This window comes from Leptonychotes weddellii, chromosome 8 (genome assembly GCF_054177405.1).
Source record: "Leptonychotes weddellii isolate Sample4059 chromosome 8, ASM5417740v2, whole genome shotgun sequence".
Classification (NCBI taxonomy): domain Eukaryota; kingdom Metazoa; phylum Chordata; class Mammalia; order Carnivora; family Phocidae; genus Leptonychotes; species Leptonychotes weddellii.
The window spans coordinates 80744866-80762849 of record NC_138376.1 but is presented as its reverse complement, the minus strand read 5'-3'; the positions used below and the strand labels follow the sequence as shown (position 1 = coordinate 80762849).

At 46.7% G+C, this 17984-nt stretch overlaps 2 protein-coding genes across 9 annotated transcripts in view; one reads left to right on the top strand and one right to left on the bottom strand.

Annotated features, from left to right (window-relative positions):
- The window catches only part of RTN4IP1 (reticulon 4 interacting protein 1), a 50813-nt gene extending 39059 nt beyond the window's left edge, over positions 1-11754 (top strand). The window contains exons 9-12 of one of the 8 annotated variants that reach the window (XR_014147870.1): positions 4592-4696; positions 4837-5515; positions 8557-8805; positions 9924-11754. Coding sequence is in view for 2 of the 8 variants with exons in the window: in XM_081828746.1 (XP_081684872.1) it covers positions 4552-4659 (108 nt within the window). In the remaining 6 variants the exon portion in view is untranslated. Of the gene's footprint in view, positions 1-4551; positions 4697-4836; positions 5516-8556; positions 8806-9923 lie in introns of all 8 variants that reach the window. The other 7 variants (XR_014147868.1, XR_014147866.1, XR_014147865.1 and 4 more) reach the window with 7 other exon arrangements.
- CRYBG1 (crystallin beta-gamma domain containing 1) overlaps positions 5970-17984 on the bottom strand; it is a 185798-nt gene continuing 173783 nt past the window's right edge. The window contains exons 17-22 of the mRNA XM_081828731.1: positions 17032-17161; positions 13828-13967; positions 12165-12288; positions 11593-11751; positions 9883-10045; positions 5970-7486 (exon numbers count right to left, since the gene is read on the bottom strand). Coding sequence (XP_081684857.1) covers positions 7398-7486; positions 9883-10045; positions 11593-11751; positions 12165-12288; positions 13828-13967; positions 17032-17161 — 805 coding nt within the window. The 3' untranslated portion in view covers positions 5970-7397. The remainder of the gene's footprint in view (positions 7487-9882; positions 10046-11592; positions 11752-12164; positions 12289-13827; positions 13968-17031; positions 17162-17984) is intronic.

Here is a 17984-nt window from a genome sequence, read left to right as displayed (position 1 = left end):
CTTTTCAAGTATGTTTATCTGTACACATATATTCTTTATGTAATTATGAAAGTCCTTTGATGTCATGTTCTTAACATTCACAGATCTGTGTTAAGATCCTAGGTGACCAGCCAAGCTTCTTGGTTGAGCGATGATAGAGATGACCTCAGTTTCTTTCTTTATTTCAGCCAGCATCAGAATAGTTCCTACGTAACTTTTTTGAATTTAATTTAAAACATTTACTGAGGGCCCATGAACTTTGCCTAGTAGGGGGAAAGATGGGTTGGCCACGCTGAGTTACTGTCTATGCAGTGATGTCCACTAGAACTTTGTGCAGTACTTGAAGTGTTCTCTGTCTGCACTGTCCAGTATGGTAGCCAGTGGCCACATATGGCAATTGAACACTTGAAATGTGGCTAGTCCAACCGAGGGACTGAATTTTCCATTTTGTTTACCTTTGGTTAATGGAAACGGCCACACGCAGCTAGAGGTCACCATACCTACCGGACTCTGCAGCTTTGGAGAAACGAGTGAGTTCTGAGGCAGGCAGTTTTCCCAGGCCCTTCTTGAGATCTGGGGCCTGCGTTTAGCAATGAATTACATTTTAAAACTTTGAGCTCCTTCTTTGCAACTGGCTTTTTTTCCTCCACAGCAAGGATGTAATGATCAGGGATGGAAGGCCTAGGGCTCCGAGAGGAGCCTGTCTTGCCAGCTGCTTGGGTCTGTGGGGAAAGGCAGGCCGAGTTTCTCCTCTCACCTTCTGGCTGGAAGGAGTGCCTTTTTCAGGGGGGCTTAGGGACAAGTCCCGGATGCCTTCCAGAATGGGCGCATTTCCTCCCTTGGAGTGTAGCCTCCATTACCTTTCCCCCACCCCTTCTTACCACCTCTTCCAGCTTTGAGTTTTCTGGGGCCAGAAAGTTCCAGAAATAGCAAATCCAAGCAAAGCCCACTTCTTCCCCTTGTCTTCTTCCTAGCTCCTCGGTCGAAGCCCCCTTGTGCCTGGGAATACTGCCCCCGTGTCAGAGGTAGTGCCGAGGCTGCGTCCCTGCCGCCCCGGCCCTGGGTCCCTGGTGCCCGGCACACGTGTGTGGACTTGGCCTTCTGCCAGGAGCCCTTAGGTCTCCCTTGCGTCTCGTCATCTGTTCGTCTCCCTTCACACACCTCACCCTCTGGGAGCTGCAGTTTCTGTGCCCAGTGGAGGCGGACGTAGAGGCTCTAGGGAAGAGGGGGACAGACCGTGACCCACGCTTCCGTCCCAGACTGCACCCCCGGCCACGCAGCAGTGCAGTCGGGAGGCCCGGCCCGAGCTCCGGCTGTTCTGCTAGCAGCTCTCACCCTGCACGGAGCACCAAGCGCTTAGCCACTGGCGCTTGGGCAGCTCGCGCAGGTGTGGCGGGCCCTGTGAAGCTCTGCCGTTGTGTCCTTCTTGCCCGGCACTTGGGCCTTGAGGGGAAACCTCTCTGCCTACTGTTCTGCCTGCACAGATGGTGTCCTCCCTCCGTCAGCTCTCCCGCAGAGGGCTTCTCTTCCCTCAGGCGAGGAGGCGCGCCCCGCGGCCGCCCAGGGAAGTCGTGCCCATGGTCCCCGCGTCCTCACAAAAGGGATGTCGGGCAGCAGGCGCCAAGTCCTGGGGCCTGGCATTACCCAGCCTTTGTCTACGCAGGTAAGGCGCCGCCAGGAGAGCCTGAATTGGGTCCCAGACGGGAACGAGTGCGGTGCCGTGCGGAGCCCGCCCGCTTTATACCGGGGCTCCCTGTGGCCGCCGGACTCGAGCAGTGTCATCACATAAATGTGCCCACCTCACTGTGAGCAGCCTTTCTTTCCCCTCGCCGGATTTTTACTCTGCTCTCTTGGTCCGTAACAAACAGGCATTCTAGGCCCCGTGTGCGGCTCGGCTTCATTATCCAGTTAATCTCCATCTGCTGCCACCTATTCAGCCAGCAGCGGCATCTGCCTGCTTGTTAATCGAAAGCCTTTTTTTTCATTGTCACTTCTGGGAAGAGCTGAATGACTCATTCTGGCCCAGTCAGCCCTCTGGGGTTATCCGCCACAATAGGCCTGACCAGCCAGATTAAAGTGTGCGGTCACCGCGGGCCGGCTGTGTCATCAGCTCGGGATCCGTGGCTCCGGTCAGAGTTCTAGCGTGGACAGAGCTGGGCGAGCCTGGGCAGCTCATTTTCGAGCGGAGCCCGAGGCTTCCCTGCTCCCCCTCCCTGACCCTCTGGTAACACCGGGGCTGGGGTGCTTTCGTTACCCGTGTTAGAGCTCAGCGAGAAGTAGATGTGATTGACTCCTTTCTTTCCTTGGTTTACCACCCGCCCCCTCCCCCGGGGCCTGTGGTGTGTATCTGCTCTGGGGTCAGTGCCCAGCACTTAGAAGGCAGACAGCTGGTCAGTCCTTGTGGGATGAACAAATATGTGTCTGCTACAAGTCAGGGACCCTAAGATTAAGGCAAGGGCCGCAGTGATTCCCCCGCGAGTGTGCAGTAAACCCACCTGGAAGGCTTCCTGAACGTGCGTGGTCTCCACTCCACCCCAGCCCCTAGAGATTCTGATTTGGTGGTTCTAAGCAGAGACCGGGGACTCTGCATTTTTTGAAGCATGCATTCAGGTGATTCCTTTTTAGGTAATTAGCATCCAAAAAACAATGCCCCAGGGGCTTTCAAGAGAGTGATGGGTTCAGGAAGTTTCCTGTGGGACATGCAGGAAACAACTTTAGTGCATTCCATTTTTATTTACCAGAGAAGGCAGATAGGTTTCATTTGACAAGTCAGCTCAGATCTGTTCCTAGTGGCTGCAGTGTGGAAGAAGATTCCGAGGACATGCTTAGCTTGCTGGGGATTGTGGGGGGAGGACCGTGGTTACTAATCAGTGATGTCATCTGCAGGTGCAGATGGGAGTGGGGGCCTCACCTGCTGTCTTGGGGGCCTGGACACAGGGCCTGGAGACTGGGTCCTCAGCTGCTATGGTCTCAGCACAGGGCAGGCCAGCAGAGATGCACAATGCGAGAAATCATTACAAGCCTTCGCCACCTTTCCTCCTCTTTAGATCTTGGGATTGGATGTAGAGAGCAGCCTGACAGGCTCGGGGGGAGGGGGGAGAGCACACTCTGGTACCAGACTGGGTCCTGCCTTACCACTGAGCCATTGTGTGAAATTGGGTGACTTCTTTAACTCGGGGTCTTGATTTCCTTTTCTGTAAGTGGAAGTAGTAATAGTACCTCGCTCCCAGGGATGAAATGAGGTGAAATATATCGAGCACTCAGGAGAGGGCCTGGCACACAGGACAGTGCGTGCTGGCTGTTACTTTTCCCCGGAGCTTACCAGGATTTGTGGGTAGAGAATTTTGAACTCTCTGGAGAAGGGAACTTTTGGAGTCAGAGATGCTCTTCTGGTGATGGGGCTGTGAAATTCACACAGGAGGAGGGTACATCGGGGGGCCTCCGAACCCCACAAGAACACGTCTGTCTCTTGTGAAATGAGAAGGGTCGTGAAATGTAGGCATGGGCTTAGGCCTTCTGACAACTTCTCCCTGTCCGTGGAGCTGCGGGAGGCAGGCCGCTGAAATACCCAGGGGACAGTTAGATGTTCACTTGTAGTTTTGAAAAGGAGGAGTTCAGTTGGATTTTTGCATCGGGAGAGAGGGTGCTGCTAACTGGGACCTGCGTTCAGAAGGCAGCCCTGAGGATGCAGGAACAAGAACCACAGCATTCCAGCATCTGTGAGCGGGCCGAGGTGGCTGTCTTGTTAAATTCTAACCAGCTGCTTGGCTGGTTAGCAAACCCTCCCAGGACAGCTTCACCCTGGGACAGTTGTCCTGAAACCCGGAGAGCCCACGTAAGACTCTTGCTTCCCAGTTATCTTACTTGTTTTCACCCAAGTGACCTCTGTTAAGTTCCCCGTCCTGTGCTCAGGTTGTGCTGAGTGTTGGGGGGAGGGGGGAGCCCAGAAGAGGCGGCCTGGACCACAGGTACTCAAACTCTAAAAAAGAATCTGTCCTTAGTCTGTCCACTGCCTATGGGGGGAGGCGCACAGAGGTCCAACCAGCAAAACCTTGGGATGCGCCCTTTGGTGTTTACTGTACGCGACAGGGTGGCTGAGACGTGTGTGCCGCTGGAGCAGGCCGTCTGTGCAGAGGGCCAGCCAGGTCCCTAGCGGGCCCGAGAGAGCTCAGGCAGGGTCGTGTGAGACCTGGCCTGGGAGGGTGGTGGTTGGCAGAGCGGCACACACAGCACGTTCAGGCAGTGGTAAGTAGGCCATTGCGGTAAAGCGCAGCGTCGGCATGAGGGCCGAGGTTGGGATGGTGGCGGCCTTGGAATGCCTGGCCTGGGAGCTGTGGAAGGGCCGTGCGCAGGAGAGTGACGTGACCAGCACAGAAGACAGACTTGAGCCGCGGCCGGTCGGTTGGGCCACCTCCCCGGCGTGCAGTGAGGGGGGCGGAGGCGTGGGGTGGCGGTCAGCGCCTCCCCTCCGTGCACACGACAGAACCCCGAGGCTGGCCTGGAGGGAACGGATCCGCCTTGAAAACCTGCATCTTTCCTCCTCACCGGTCAATTTCTTCTCGTGTCTTACAGATTCAGCCAGTTATTGAAAAAACGTTTCCTTTTTCTCAAGTTCCAGAAGCCTTCCTGAAGGTAGAAAGAGGACATGCGAGAGGAAAGACCGTGATTAATGTCGTTTAAATAAACAGTGTGTGGTGATTGTTGGCTGTCTTATTTGGTGAGTGCCTCTCGGCCCGGACGTTTTTGTAACCGTTGCTTTCCAGATTAGATGATAAATTCCATGATCCAAGTGTGGAAAAACAGACACCTTTTTGCCAGTAATTTGTCTTCTGAACTGAGCACAGATTCATTTTATAGGGCCCCCCTCCCCGCCGCGTCTGCATGTCACCCCGCCCACAGTGCTGTCTGGTACCCTGCGCGACATCCCTGTGTTCCTGTTTGCCGAGAGGTCCTCTGGGCCAAGGCGAGGGGACACACAAGTAAGACAGACCATGCAAATGGCCGCGCTTGGCCTGCTCTAGAAATTGCACAGGGGAGACTGCAGAGCTTTCTTCAGGCTGTTTGTTCACGCCAGATTTTCCCATTGTGTCCTCTTCTGTTCCGGTAGCTCAGACTCTATTCCTGTGAGCTGCTAAAACTTGTGGCATGTGGCTGGATGGCAGCATGAAGAGCTTCCTTCAAGCTACCTCCTTCTTGAAAACAGTGCTCCTGGATGATTCCAGCTGGGCACGGTTTCCTCTGCCCTGCTGTGGTCCTAACCACCCTCAGTTCTCAACCTCTCCTTAGGGTCACATACAAAATCTGGCTGCTGATTTGGTTGTTGACTCTCAAGAAAATGAAAGGGGACGCTAAAGTTTCTAACTTTACATTTTGCATAAAGGCTAGGCCTCTTTCAGCAATCGAAGCATGCTTCTCTGAGGACTTTTCCATGGAAATGGCAACCCTTCTCCAGTGTCTGACCTTAAATGCCTGCACTTAGTTATCTCACCAAGAAGCCCCCTGCAGCTTTTGAATTTGTCTGTGACCTTCACTCAAGGTAAGTGTTTCTTTCCTGGTGTTTTCCTCATTACCTCACCTCAGCTACTGGCTTTTAGCTTTGGACGTAGACTTGTTCAGGAACGTGCTACTCGGCTCATTCCTGTCAGACACTCGGTTGGTAACGTGTTAGATGAGGGCTTCTCTGGAATTGCTGGTCTCACCAGTACAAATATTCAGAAGAGCGAAAACGGTACTCTCGTCAGTCCCAGCCACTCTGACTTCCGTCTGAACGGTCTCCGCGCTTTTCCTGGCGGGCTCCCACGTGGTACAGTGAGGGGGCAGAGCTCTTGAGGGAGGACCTCACTTACCCTCACCCGCTTGGAAAGTGGAGCGGGGCCCTTTCACCACTGAGTCTGGAAAGCCCTGAAACCTGCCTCTTCCTCATCCGTCGGCCTCGCTGTGACGTCTTGTAACGGCCACGGCAGGGACGCGCTCAGCTCTCACCCGTACAGTTAACCAGAAACAAGTTTATTCAGGTGAGAAATTCAACACCGGCGATTGCAGGAGGTCTGACCCCCGCGCACTAGTGATCCGCACAAAGGCCTCAAGTCCCAGCTATACATCTCGGAACCAGACAGACCTGTTGGCAGCTGTCGGACATGTGCAAACGTTACTTTAAAACTGAAGCTAAGCTCCTGACCACAGCTGCCGACCCAAGACTCGAGAGAGGAGAGCACGTTTTAGCATTGGGAACACCCTGCAACAGATAAAAAGGAAACAAGATTTGTTCTTCCTGGGATGACAGCACCACTCTTAGCAAGGATAATGAAATGAGGACGAGCATATGCAAAGAGGTTCTAGCAGAAGGCCCTGGTTGAAGGGTAGCACCGTGTGGGCCAGTATGTTGTCAGCAGTTAAACTCTTAACCTTTTTCACTGAAACGCTGCGTTTTAGGGCTTCCTGAGTCCTACGATTTGAACAAGCATCGCTCCAGGCCTCCTTTCCTTCACGCTCTGGAGAATTGCCGGTCAGCCCCCACTGCCTGCCCCAAGTGTCATGGCTGCCGCCCGAGGCCGTGTGGCCACGGGGGCCGTGGTGCGGAGACCAGAGGCGGCCCGCGCAGGCCTCGCGCCGGTGCGGCTGGCTAGGAGGGCAGCACCTGAGGCGACAGGCCTGAGCTTAGCAAAGGCTCATAGGCCACTGCTTCAGAACGAATTGTAGAGGAGGGAGGATGGACTGATAAACCAGGTCTGGCATCCGCAACAGAAGCGTTAAGCGACACTCGTTCGTGACATTTCAGGGCAGCCCGCAAGTGGGTTAAAATCAGCCAGATCCTGCTCGTGTTAGCGGACGTGACGTGAAATCCCGTACACTTACTAATGTTCAATACTAACAAAATAGTATTTTATTTGGTTCCTTAAAATGATTCGATAAACCTTTCACCACTTTACTATAGAGCATAATTAATGATCCCAGAAAACCGAAGAACCAAAATTATTGGCCTGATACATTTCTTCTCAGATGCTAACACTTGAGCTTTTGTCCGTCCCTGTAAAGTGTAAGGCATTGGTAGGCCCACAAAGTCTACTCGAAGTCTGTTCCTATTCTCTCCTGTCACTCTCTTTGGAAATAATTTAAAATGTCCAGTCTTGATACAACTTTTTTTTTTTTTAAACACCCAAAAGCTGCTAATGAGGCAACCTGGTAAGCAGCTACCGAAAGGAAATGAAAGGCAGGAAATGAAAGAAGGACAAATGGTTGGTTTAAAACTATTACAGTCTTTTGAAAAGAGACCATAGTCCTGGTCATGGCAGGGTCATTCAGGGGAGGACCTAGAGCTCCTGCAGAAGCAGCAGGTCCCCTTTCCTTGGGGCTCTGTCCGTTTTTGTTTTTAAGCAGCTGGAAGACCTCCAGGAGCATTCCTCCTGCCTTCTTCAGGTTTACAGGACCATGGCTTCCCACACTTGTGTTAACTTCTCTTTGCTGACGGTGTTGAGGATAATGTGATTTTGGTCATACTGTGTTCCCCCTGAAAGAAAGAAAAGGAAAATAATAAAAGGAAATGTGCCTGTAGCAGACAAAGCAGAGAGGAAAGGCCTGGGCTGAGAGGATGAATCAGCTCTCGGTTGTGTTCAAATCCCATCCTGTGGGCACCAACAACTCCACACAGGATGTCCTACCTCCCAGGGCTCCTTTTCCTACTCAAGACTTAAAAGCTAGGAAGCACTCACTCTTTAGGTGTCTGAAATGAGGAGGTGAGGGGTGGGGAGGTGGAAGAATCTAGAGAGGGGAAAAGGAACAGAGTGCTGGTGAAATATATTCAGTGATCGTGGATTCGCTGTACCAGGCCTTGAAAGTAGTGGAAGCGTTGGCATCTGGAACAGGTTTTGCATGAACAATGACAAATGGCTGTATTAGGGCAAAGGGGAGGTTTGAAAGACACCCAGATACGTGGACTGGGCAGCATGCCCACTCCTGGGAACGCACTTGGTATATAAAAATTCATAGCACTTGATCCTGAGTTTAACTGTACTTTTAAAATTAGCATAATTTAAACTCCCTTTCACCAGAATGTAAGAATATTTTCCAAGGGTGCCTACTAGACATTTAGATACGTGGGTGCGAAAAAACATGGCCTCTTCTTTTGATGGAGAAGCATCAAAGTGTTACCTGATTTTTTTTTTTTTCGGTGTGGAATAAGTAACGGTTTCAGATACCTTACCTTTCGTAGCATAAAAGCCTCTGCACCAAGGTTATATCATGGGGACTCCATCAAAATAAAACTCTGTTCCTCTAGATGTGAGGCAGTGTGACAGGTATTGAAATCCTACTGCATCCTCAAGCCAAGAAGAATTAAATGTTCTTATTTTTTTAAGCATTTGTAAGAAATCAGTTTATCATCACTGATGATCTAGAGCCTCTACACATCTAGGTGTAGGATAGAATACCGGAGCAAGGTGCCCTGAGCCTGTGTGTCGTGGGGAAGAAAGGTCACCACCACCAGCAAATCCCACTGTCTCCACTGAGACACACACACTCTACTCCATTGAGATTTGGGGGTGTATTAGGATCACAGTGTTGTCTTGCTTCACTCTTTAGGATTATGATGTAATACACGCAAAAAGAATGTTAAGATACCATAATCTTAATTAGAATCATGAAGACTAGAAAGTCCTTGAGAAATCATCTGATTTCATTCTTCTGCCTCTGGGGAGAATGGCGATCATCCCAAACTTTTGATGTTTTTAAAGCGAGGAGGAATCTGCTTCCATTGCTGTCATAATGTACGGGGTCTGAAATAATACAGGACTTCTACCGAAAAACGCCTCCCTCCCCAGACACCAGGAGGTAAGTTACAAGAAAGCCCCTTGGTCCGATAGATCTTGGGGCAAGGTCAGCAGGTAACAAATGGTTCAACAGCTGTAGCTGAGGAAGATCCGAGTCTCCGATTAAGTGTAACCGAGAGTGATTTGTATTTCCCTTGCACCTACTCCCTCATGTCCACGAGGTGGCATCACTCTCCCACATTCTGAGAAAGTGAAATTCAGTTTAACAAGGCCAGTGACTAGTGCAGTTCCCCCTACCTAGTCTATACTGAGAGTTCATAAACCTATAGAACCCTATCCTTACTCAGGAAGCACTGGAAGTATTTAGAATGCATTTCAGGAAGGGACCTTGGAGCTTTAAAGCAAAGCCGTACGGAGGAAGCTTCTAGAGTTCCACGGTTCTTGTCAGTCAAGACTCAAAGCCAGGTGTCCTTACTCCTTGTCAAGTTCCAGTGTAGCAAGTGGGAAATAGTCCTGTATGCTTGGAGCGTCTACCTTGTAAACTCTCTGAAGCCAAGGTAGTATTTCCCTCCCCACTTTGGTACCCGGTATGACTAGCTCATAAGGATTACAGGAACCTCTTAACCTTGACACAGAAAACTGATCACATAAGAAACATGAATCCATGTTTTTTAAAAAACAATGTTTCCAATCTAGTCGCATTTCTTTGCTTTTGAAACTCTGTCTTATAAGACCAAGGAGCTCTAGTTCAATAAGGTGATACATGCATATGCATGAGAATCCTCAGCTATACTCACTGAGATCAGGGCCTTTTGTGATTTTTAGTCTATTATAATAAAACAAATGGTTTGAAGTCAGCCTAGGTCCAGATTCCACCTGAGCACTTACGGGTCTAGGACTCTGATCAACCCCTCTGAGCCTTACTCTTGCGGCTATAAAATGGGACCGGGGAGGAGGGGGAACCTGGGGCTCCTAGGGTCGCTGGGAAGAGCCCGTGAGCTAGAATGCATGGAGAGTGTTCGCAGTGGCTGGTCCAGAGCAAGGGATCGCTTACTATTAAGAGTATGCACATTTTCACAAGTGAAAAATACATTTTTAGTTAAGTACAGACACAACAGAGAAAATAAATGATTCTTACCTTTGACATCTAAAACTAAATTCGGTTTCAACTTGCTGTAGATCCTGCCGTCCGGCTTCATGCTCCAGAACTGACTGTCGACATTCTGGTCGAGGGCGAGGCCCAGTTTAGAGCCAGAGGTCACGAGGCTCCCCACGATCGTCAGGCAGCAGTCTTCTGCTATCTGCTTATGGGAAAGACAAGGCAGCTGAGAGACGGAGACATGTTCAAGGATCATGACCAGTTCTTGGCACGAATTGACTTTTAAAGTTGTCTTCGTTGTCCGCTTCATTTACCCCAGAGGAGGCTTTAGCCAGAGGAACTGGGATCAAGCAACAAATACTTATACCTTCATTTCAGGTGACACGAGTGCTGGAAAGTTCTCCATTCTTGTCCGTTGTAAGATTTCTGCCCTTCGTGAGTCAGGGAAACCTTAGAACATTAGTTCTCCCTTTCAGAAATGACCATGATCAGAGGCGGGGGTCTATTGCTGTATCTCCCCTGACCTAACCATCTCTGCTCAGCCTGACCCTTCTGGAATGTGACTGCATCTTTAATTTGAAAGGCTGTTGTAACACTGAAATAGCTTAAAGGGCATTTTATTATTTTAAAACTTGAAATTCCACCTACTCACTTGTCTTTCCTTCATGAGAAATGTCTAGAAAGTTCCAAAAAGGCAACTATAAAAAGAGGATAAAATACAAATGCAGTGGAGTGTGAATTAATGCAAAGATTTTAAGGGGCCTTTTCTGAAGTGAATCTACCCTCTCTATATAAGCTGTGTAGTCATATGTTCACGTGATGTTAACACATCCTGCAACAGAAAATGCTTATGAAAAGTGTATAATAGATAAAGAGAGTGATAATCTGGGACACTGTTTCTCATTGACCTACTGAATTCACAGTTAACATCACTAAAGTGTTTATTAGAAGTAATTATAAGTAATTGCTGAAAGGCACTGTTTTCTTGAAGTGTTTAATTCAAAGACAGAAGTTGGCTTTTTTTATGCTTCTGCAGTCCAGCCCCTTCTGCTTCTCATGCTATTTCTTCTACGCCTGTCTAAACAGTACTTCCGCTTACTGAAAGGATGTTTCTCCCTCAACCACAACAGACCCAATTAACAGGTTGTGCTCCCTTCCGCAGGGCTGTATGCCTTCTGCTGACTCATGGGCACCAAGGTTTAAGAAAAAAATCGGGAGCAAACAGTCAAGCCCAAGAAGGAGTTAGAAAGACTATCTACAACAGAAGCGTGAGCCTCTCTAATGAAGTCTTATAGTACATTCAGCTTTACCATGTCTTATATGGCAGGAGGGATGCAACAGGGAGACAGACCATTTTCCATTTTACAAGGTATGACAATTAGGCAGTGGACTGTGTTGTACACAGGGTCATATGTCTTCGCCCTAGTCTGCAGGGTCCTCCAAAATAAAACAAGAATGATTTGCATTTTGAAATAAATCATAATAAGTAGATTAAGGAAAAGGGGGAAAATAACACAGACACTTCCTTCTGTTACTACATAATCAGGTATGGATGTAAATATTCCATCCTGGATCAGTGCTAGGTTTACCTCCCATTTTAAGTTCCTAGATTGGTTGGTTCTATCAGCAAATAAATATTTTCATGGAAAACCTTCTAATTTAGTTCTCAAAGTGCTCCAGGAAGTGTGAAATAGCATCTACTTGAAGAAAGAGGCTATTACAAACCCTTATCTAATCCTAAAAGCTCACCCTGCATTTGATGCATCCTTCTTGATAAATCCAAATCTGATCATCAGCACCGACATCTTCCATGACCTGTATTCTAAGAAGCTTCAGATCCTCTAAGTTTCCATTGGTGGACATGAATAACCCCGTTGCTTTGTTTCGAAGTCTGAAATAAATTCGTTTCTGGAAGACAAAGATGCCGGCAGTAGTCATATATAGGGAGTACTGTTAGGAGCACAGAATAAGCATCGACAGCAGGGGCAGAATCCGAGGTGAGGCTGGAATAGGGATCACTGCTATATCCCTCAGAGGCTTTAGGATTTTCCCAAGGCGGAGAGTTTGTCAAAATTTCCAAGTGCCTGGGGCGGGGAGCCTGGGGAGAGCCCACAGGCTGGATGTTGGTGTGGTAGCATTTCCGAAAGCCATCACGACCCCTCAGCACCAGAAACAGAGCCCAAATCCAAAAATTCAGGGGGTGGGGAGAGACCAATTTCATACTTAAAACTGAAACTAAAAAGCTGAGTTACATTTACAAAAAAAAAAAAAAAAAGACTTCAGAGAAGAGTACTGAAAACCTGGAGAGGGAAAACAAATACCTGAACAAAAGGTCGTAGAGAACCTATTTGTCGACAGCCACTGAACTCATACCAGTTCGGGACTTCCGCTGGGGACAGGAGGAACTGCCGGCCCCTGTAATTGCCATATTCATAAGTAACCCATCTGGGGAAAAAGTAGAAAACCACAGTAAGTGGCAGTATCCATTGACAGTCGGCTGCCGTTACATTTATTTTTACAGTGCTTCCCATTTTTACACCAAGTTTTATACCTTAAACATACATGGGGGGAGAAAAGGAAACTACCTTATTATCTAAAACACTTAAAGCACCCATTTCTTGACAAGTAGGAAATTCTTGGTACATGAGTATTTATGCCGAAAAGATCCATTCCTGAATAGAAACAGGTAAGTTTTTCCCTCTTAATAAGGCCATGAAATACGGTCCTTTCCACAAGGCTGCCCCGTACTTCCTGTGAGGCTTTCATAAAACATTTTTAGTTGTAATTTTTTTTTAAAAGATTTTATTTATTTGAGAGAGAGCGAGCACTCAAAAGGGGGTGCGGGCATAGGGAGAGGGAGAAGCAGGGAGCCCGACGCGGGGCTCAATCCCAGGACCCTGGGATCATGACCTGAGTTGAAGGCAGACACTTAACCGACTGAGCCACCCAGGCACCCCCAGTTGTAATAATCTTTTATTTAAATAGTTACTATTTGTGAAGTTCTTAGTGTGTGACACATGCTATGTATTATATAAGGGTTAAATAAAAATAACTCAATAAATGTTTATTTAAAACAAGTGTAATCTTCCTCAATCCAGAAAACTGCTGAAGATACTCTGGTCTCTCTGCCCGAAGATGCTGTTACCCACACCTGAAAAAGTATGGGTTCTAGTACACACTGGCATGCAGGAAACCCAGCAACCTTCCTCTCTGGCTGATGTATGACATCAGTGAAGAATGTTCTCTGCTTTTAATCCCGGAACTCTAAAATGTTATCATCTTAGCCATTTTATCATAAAAACAAAATATTAAAACCTTCTGGGGGGGAATCACCCATAATTCTACCACCATAGTAATCCATAATAGTTTTGTTAATAACTGTAGGCCCCTCCAATATCTGATGCATATAGATAGATTATGCCTGTTGTTTTTAGGAGGGAAAGAAAAATAATTTCTTAAAAATACTTATTACATGGGTAGTCCTTATTCATTTTTATATTTTAATTCCAAAATTATTCAAAGTTGAGAAAAATCTTTCCACATTGACTTTTAATTATCGTGCACAGCATCTGCTAATCATTCTTAGGTAAAGGAAAATCCTGACCCTTACTCCAAAGCCCAAGGACTTGGCCTTTCAAAGGGATAAGAAAAATCAGCTCCCTTTCTTACTTGCTAAAAAAGTGCTGAATATATTTACTGAGCACTGGTTTGCAAAGGATTCCCCTAGGAACTTGAGCTAAAGACAAAGTCCTCTCCTTAAGTAAATTAAAAATCTGGATGAAGAGGTGAAAACTACCTCACACATGACTTTTCCCAGTGGGAAAACTATGCTATGAAGGTGCATGATTATTAATCCTCACAGGAAATAAGGGGATAAGAGGTTATATTTCAGTTTGCTTAAGGTAGCATAGGCAAGAAAGAAATATGATTAAACCTAATTTTAAAAATCAAATATTTTACTGAATAAAAAGGTAACTCACTTACATGCCACCAATCACCTGAACAGAGCGCATCTGTGTGTTGAATCCTAGGGATCGGAGATTAACTACTTCTGCATTAAGTTCAATCTTTTTTCCTTTGAAGTCTTCTCTTTCAAAAAGAATAATTGTTGGTTCAGAAAATTCCTGTTGAACAAAAATAGTGTTCTATTACTCAGCTTTGATAATAATTCAGACTCATACAGAAATATCTTGTTAAGGACAAATCACAAGATCTGACCAGGCTTAGCCTGTCCTAAAGTCCCTTTCCCTGGAGTTCTGGGTGTTCCTGTACTCCAAAGCTAAAGAGAGGAAGGACAGAGGGGCAGGAAGGTTTTCTACTGCATAGAAAGGTAGGCAAATATAATGGTGTTTTAAAGCGGGGGGGGAGGGGGGAGACACATATCCTAGGCACAAAGGAAGGGGTATTTGAATCATCAACACTTGTAATTTATTTTCAATTTTGCCATTTTTTTATTGGGGATAAGGAGGGGCTAGAGAGCCATGTACGTAAATAAATGGTAAGGGTCTAAGGATGGTGGCGGTCTGGGGTCTAGTGGGACAGTGGTAATTACCTAATCAAGGAACCTTCCCCTTGTAAGCATTTTTCAAATGTCTTTTTTGTTTTAATTGTCAGTAAGACAACAGATTCTGTGTACTCGTGCTCCCAAGCTTTCCTGTAGGAATAATTGTTAGGAGAGAGAAAAAGAAAACAAAAAACCAAGGTGCAAGCCCCACTTTCAAGCCCTCATTCATTTGAAAGAGGACCAGAGCACAGAGGTCCACCGATTTTGAGAAAATAAAAAGCTGGCAGCTCATGCTTGTTTTCAAATTACAGACCCTCCTGACCCCAGTCTATGCTCTAATGATAATAATCCTAAGATCATAAATAATACATCAAAAATCCCCTCCCTGCTTAAAGTTTTGTGGTTAGGGTGTGGACACTTACGGCCTCATTTATGTGGATGTGCCCTGACGTGTACAAAGATTTCTGTGGAGCAGTAAACAGAGCAGATGAGGCCGTAGAGGTGGTTTGTATGGTGCAGGAATGAGGTTATATAAAACACAGAAGGAAACGACATGAGTATCAGAAGTGGCCTGAGCACGTATGCCAAGTGCTAGTTGAAGGAAGGCGTCTGAAAACCTGACCACTGAGGTGGGTTTGTTTTGTTGTTGTTTTTTAAATATACATTTGGAGGTAGCTTTTAGAATTCTAGGCAGGTTAAATATTAAAGTTTTAGATATTTTATTGTTTATAAGCTAATGAATCTTACGCATCATCCCATGTTTCTCTGCTACTGTTTTCACATCTCAAGAAAGGTCAACATTTCCGTTATTTGAACAGGCAGGCAGGGAGGAGATAAGCCACCTCATGTATGTTCTCCCTACTTTTAAAACGCAAGTCACCAACGACATATGTTTAAAGCTTTGTAGGCGAGATCAGCTACAAAAAAAACTACAGACACATCCAGACTTGAACATCTGAACATTATCTTGATGTTTTGTTTTACTTATTTATTTGACACAGAGAGACAGAGAGAGAGGGAACACAAGCAGGCAGAGTGGGAGAGGGAGAAATAGGATCCCCACTGAGCAGGGAGCCTGATGCGGGGCTCGATCCCAGGACCCTGGGATCATGACCCGAGCTGAAGGCAGACGCCTAACGACTGAGCCACCCAGGTGCCCCTTTGATGTTTTGTTTTACTGAATATCACTTTGGCTACATCAAAATTGAAGGTTTCTGTTCGGAAAGGGACACTATCATCTGAACTAGCAAGGAACTGTGATAAACCAGGAGAAGACATGATTGCAAGTCTCTAAAACAACAGAGTGCTAGATTGAAAAACCACGAGGACTTTCTGCAACTCAGTAACAACAACAAAAGATACAGAAAACTAAACAAGAGCTTGGCAAAGGCTGTAAAACAGGCAGTTCACTGAACAGAAAACCCAAATGACTAATTAGTGTATGAAAGCCCGGTCTCACTAATAGTAAAACATATCACAACGAGATAATACTTTCTGCCCAGTTTCTTCAAACTGACAAAAGTGAGAGAATACCCAGTAATGGCAATGATGTAGAAAACAGGACCCACATGCTCTGCTAGCCAAGATCTCAAGTAGTGGAATTTGGCCATACTTAGAGAAACTGCATATTCATGCATGTGAAATCCAGCAAATCCACTCTTTTTAAATACACACCCCCAGGAGACTCTCACACAAGTCAATAGGGATATGTATGTGTGTGTGTGTGTGTGTGTGTGTGTGTGAGGATTAAGTAAAATATGGTGATGAATACTTGCACCAATTAGAATCAATAAACTGGATGTACGTTCAGCATAATGGACAGCTCTTAAAATTTTTTTAATGTAAGTATTGGGTTGTTTATGATGATGAGAACTATGGCATCATACTGTATGTAAACTAAAAGCCAATATGTAGATTTTTTTAAGATTTTATTTATTTATTTGACAGAGAGATAGAAGAGCACAAGCAGAGGGAATGGCAGAGGGAGAGGGAGAAGCAGGCTCTGCACTGAGCAGGGAGCCCGACGCGGGACTCGATCCCAGGACCCTGGGATCATGACCCGAGCCGAAGGCAGACGCTTAACCATCTGAGCCACCTAGGCGCCTAATACGTAGATTTTTTAAAAAACATAATATCCAAGCTGTATCGCAAACACATTAGAATGGGTGCCTGTAAAGGAGAGAGGAATAGAAATAGGGATCAGGTATGCGATGGAAAAAAACAAGACCCGAAAGGTGCCTCGAACTAACCCCTGCTGACTGCTGTACCACGGCTGACTCAACACTCTACGCCTGGAGTCTGAGAAAAGCAGCAAACCAAACCAGATCTAAAAAGAGGGCCGCCTGGGCGGCTCAGTCGGCTAAGCGTCTGCCTTGGGCTCAGGTCATGATCCCGGGGTCCTGGATCGAGCCCTGAGTTGCGCTCTCTGCTCAGCGGGGAGTCTGCTTTTCCCTCTCCTTCTCTCACTCTCCCTCAAATAAATAAAATCTTAAAAAATAATAATAATAATAAATAAATAAATAAAAAGATCTTAAAAGAGACCAAAAAGTTACAGGATGGAAAGTTCTATGGCAACTGCTTTCTCTGCCTCTGACCTTAAGTCCTGAGGAAGCCGACCTGCTGGTCTCCGTCAGCTACGTGAGCCCCACATCTCCATCACCCTGTATTCACACTGACATACTTACAACATCTATAAGACGAAGAGACTTGAAAGTTGCTCCAGGCGGGCATCCCATTGCAGAGAGACAAGGATAGTGGCCTTCTTCCAACACGTACTGATTACCAGAGAAATTTTCTCCATCATAGGCAACCCAGCTACAATAGGAAAAACCACATGAGTTGCGTTAAAATGCAAGTCACCAACAGCATATGTTTAAAGCTTTGTAGGCGAGATCAGCTACAAAAAAAACTACAGACACACCCAGACATGCATGTACGATATGTAATTTGAATATTCCCACCCAAGAAGTCTGATTTTGAGAGGTAGCCTGCTATAAAGCACAATCTGTATGGCTCTCTGTTCTTTCTTCAAAAATGCCTAGACCTATTTACTGCTTTCCATCTTGTTGCAAATTAATATTCCTAAGAAGTCAGCTGTTAGTTTTGCATTTGGGAAACCATTTTTTTCTCCATGCAAGTATTCATGTTTTCCCTGTGCCCCTTCTAGTATTCCTTGCTCCCCTCATGGGTGCCCCCATTCTCCAGCCCCTGAGCCCTGTCTGAATAATCCTTCAGCCGTCACAGCTAGACAGCCACCCGGATCTATGGGTTTCCTCCCCGAATTTCTCTCCTTCATCCTCATTTCCAGCACCTCCGTACTGGGCCATGAGTCAAAATACCACAGTGACGTAGACAAGTCGTGTAGCCCCTGTGGGCCTCAGCATTATTAGTAATGTGGCGATTTACCAGCTTCCCCAGAAGAGGTGAGTTTTTTGTTCATTCTTTTAATCTAACAAATGCTTACTGAGGGCTAATTGTGTGTCTGGTGCTTTTCCATTGCTGGGGACAGAAGCGAGGACAAAATGAAGTCCCTGCTATCGTGAAGTTCACACTCCAGTGAACTGAGACAGATGATAAGTGAACAACAAAAGTACGTATCTGGTCCTACTAAGTGCAGCAGGGCAGGGGAGAAAGAGGA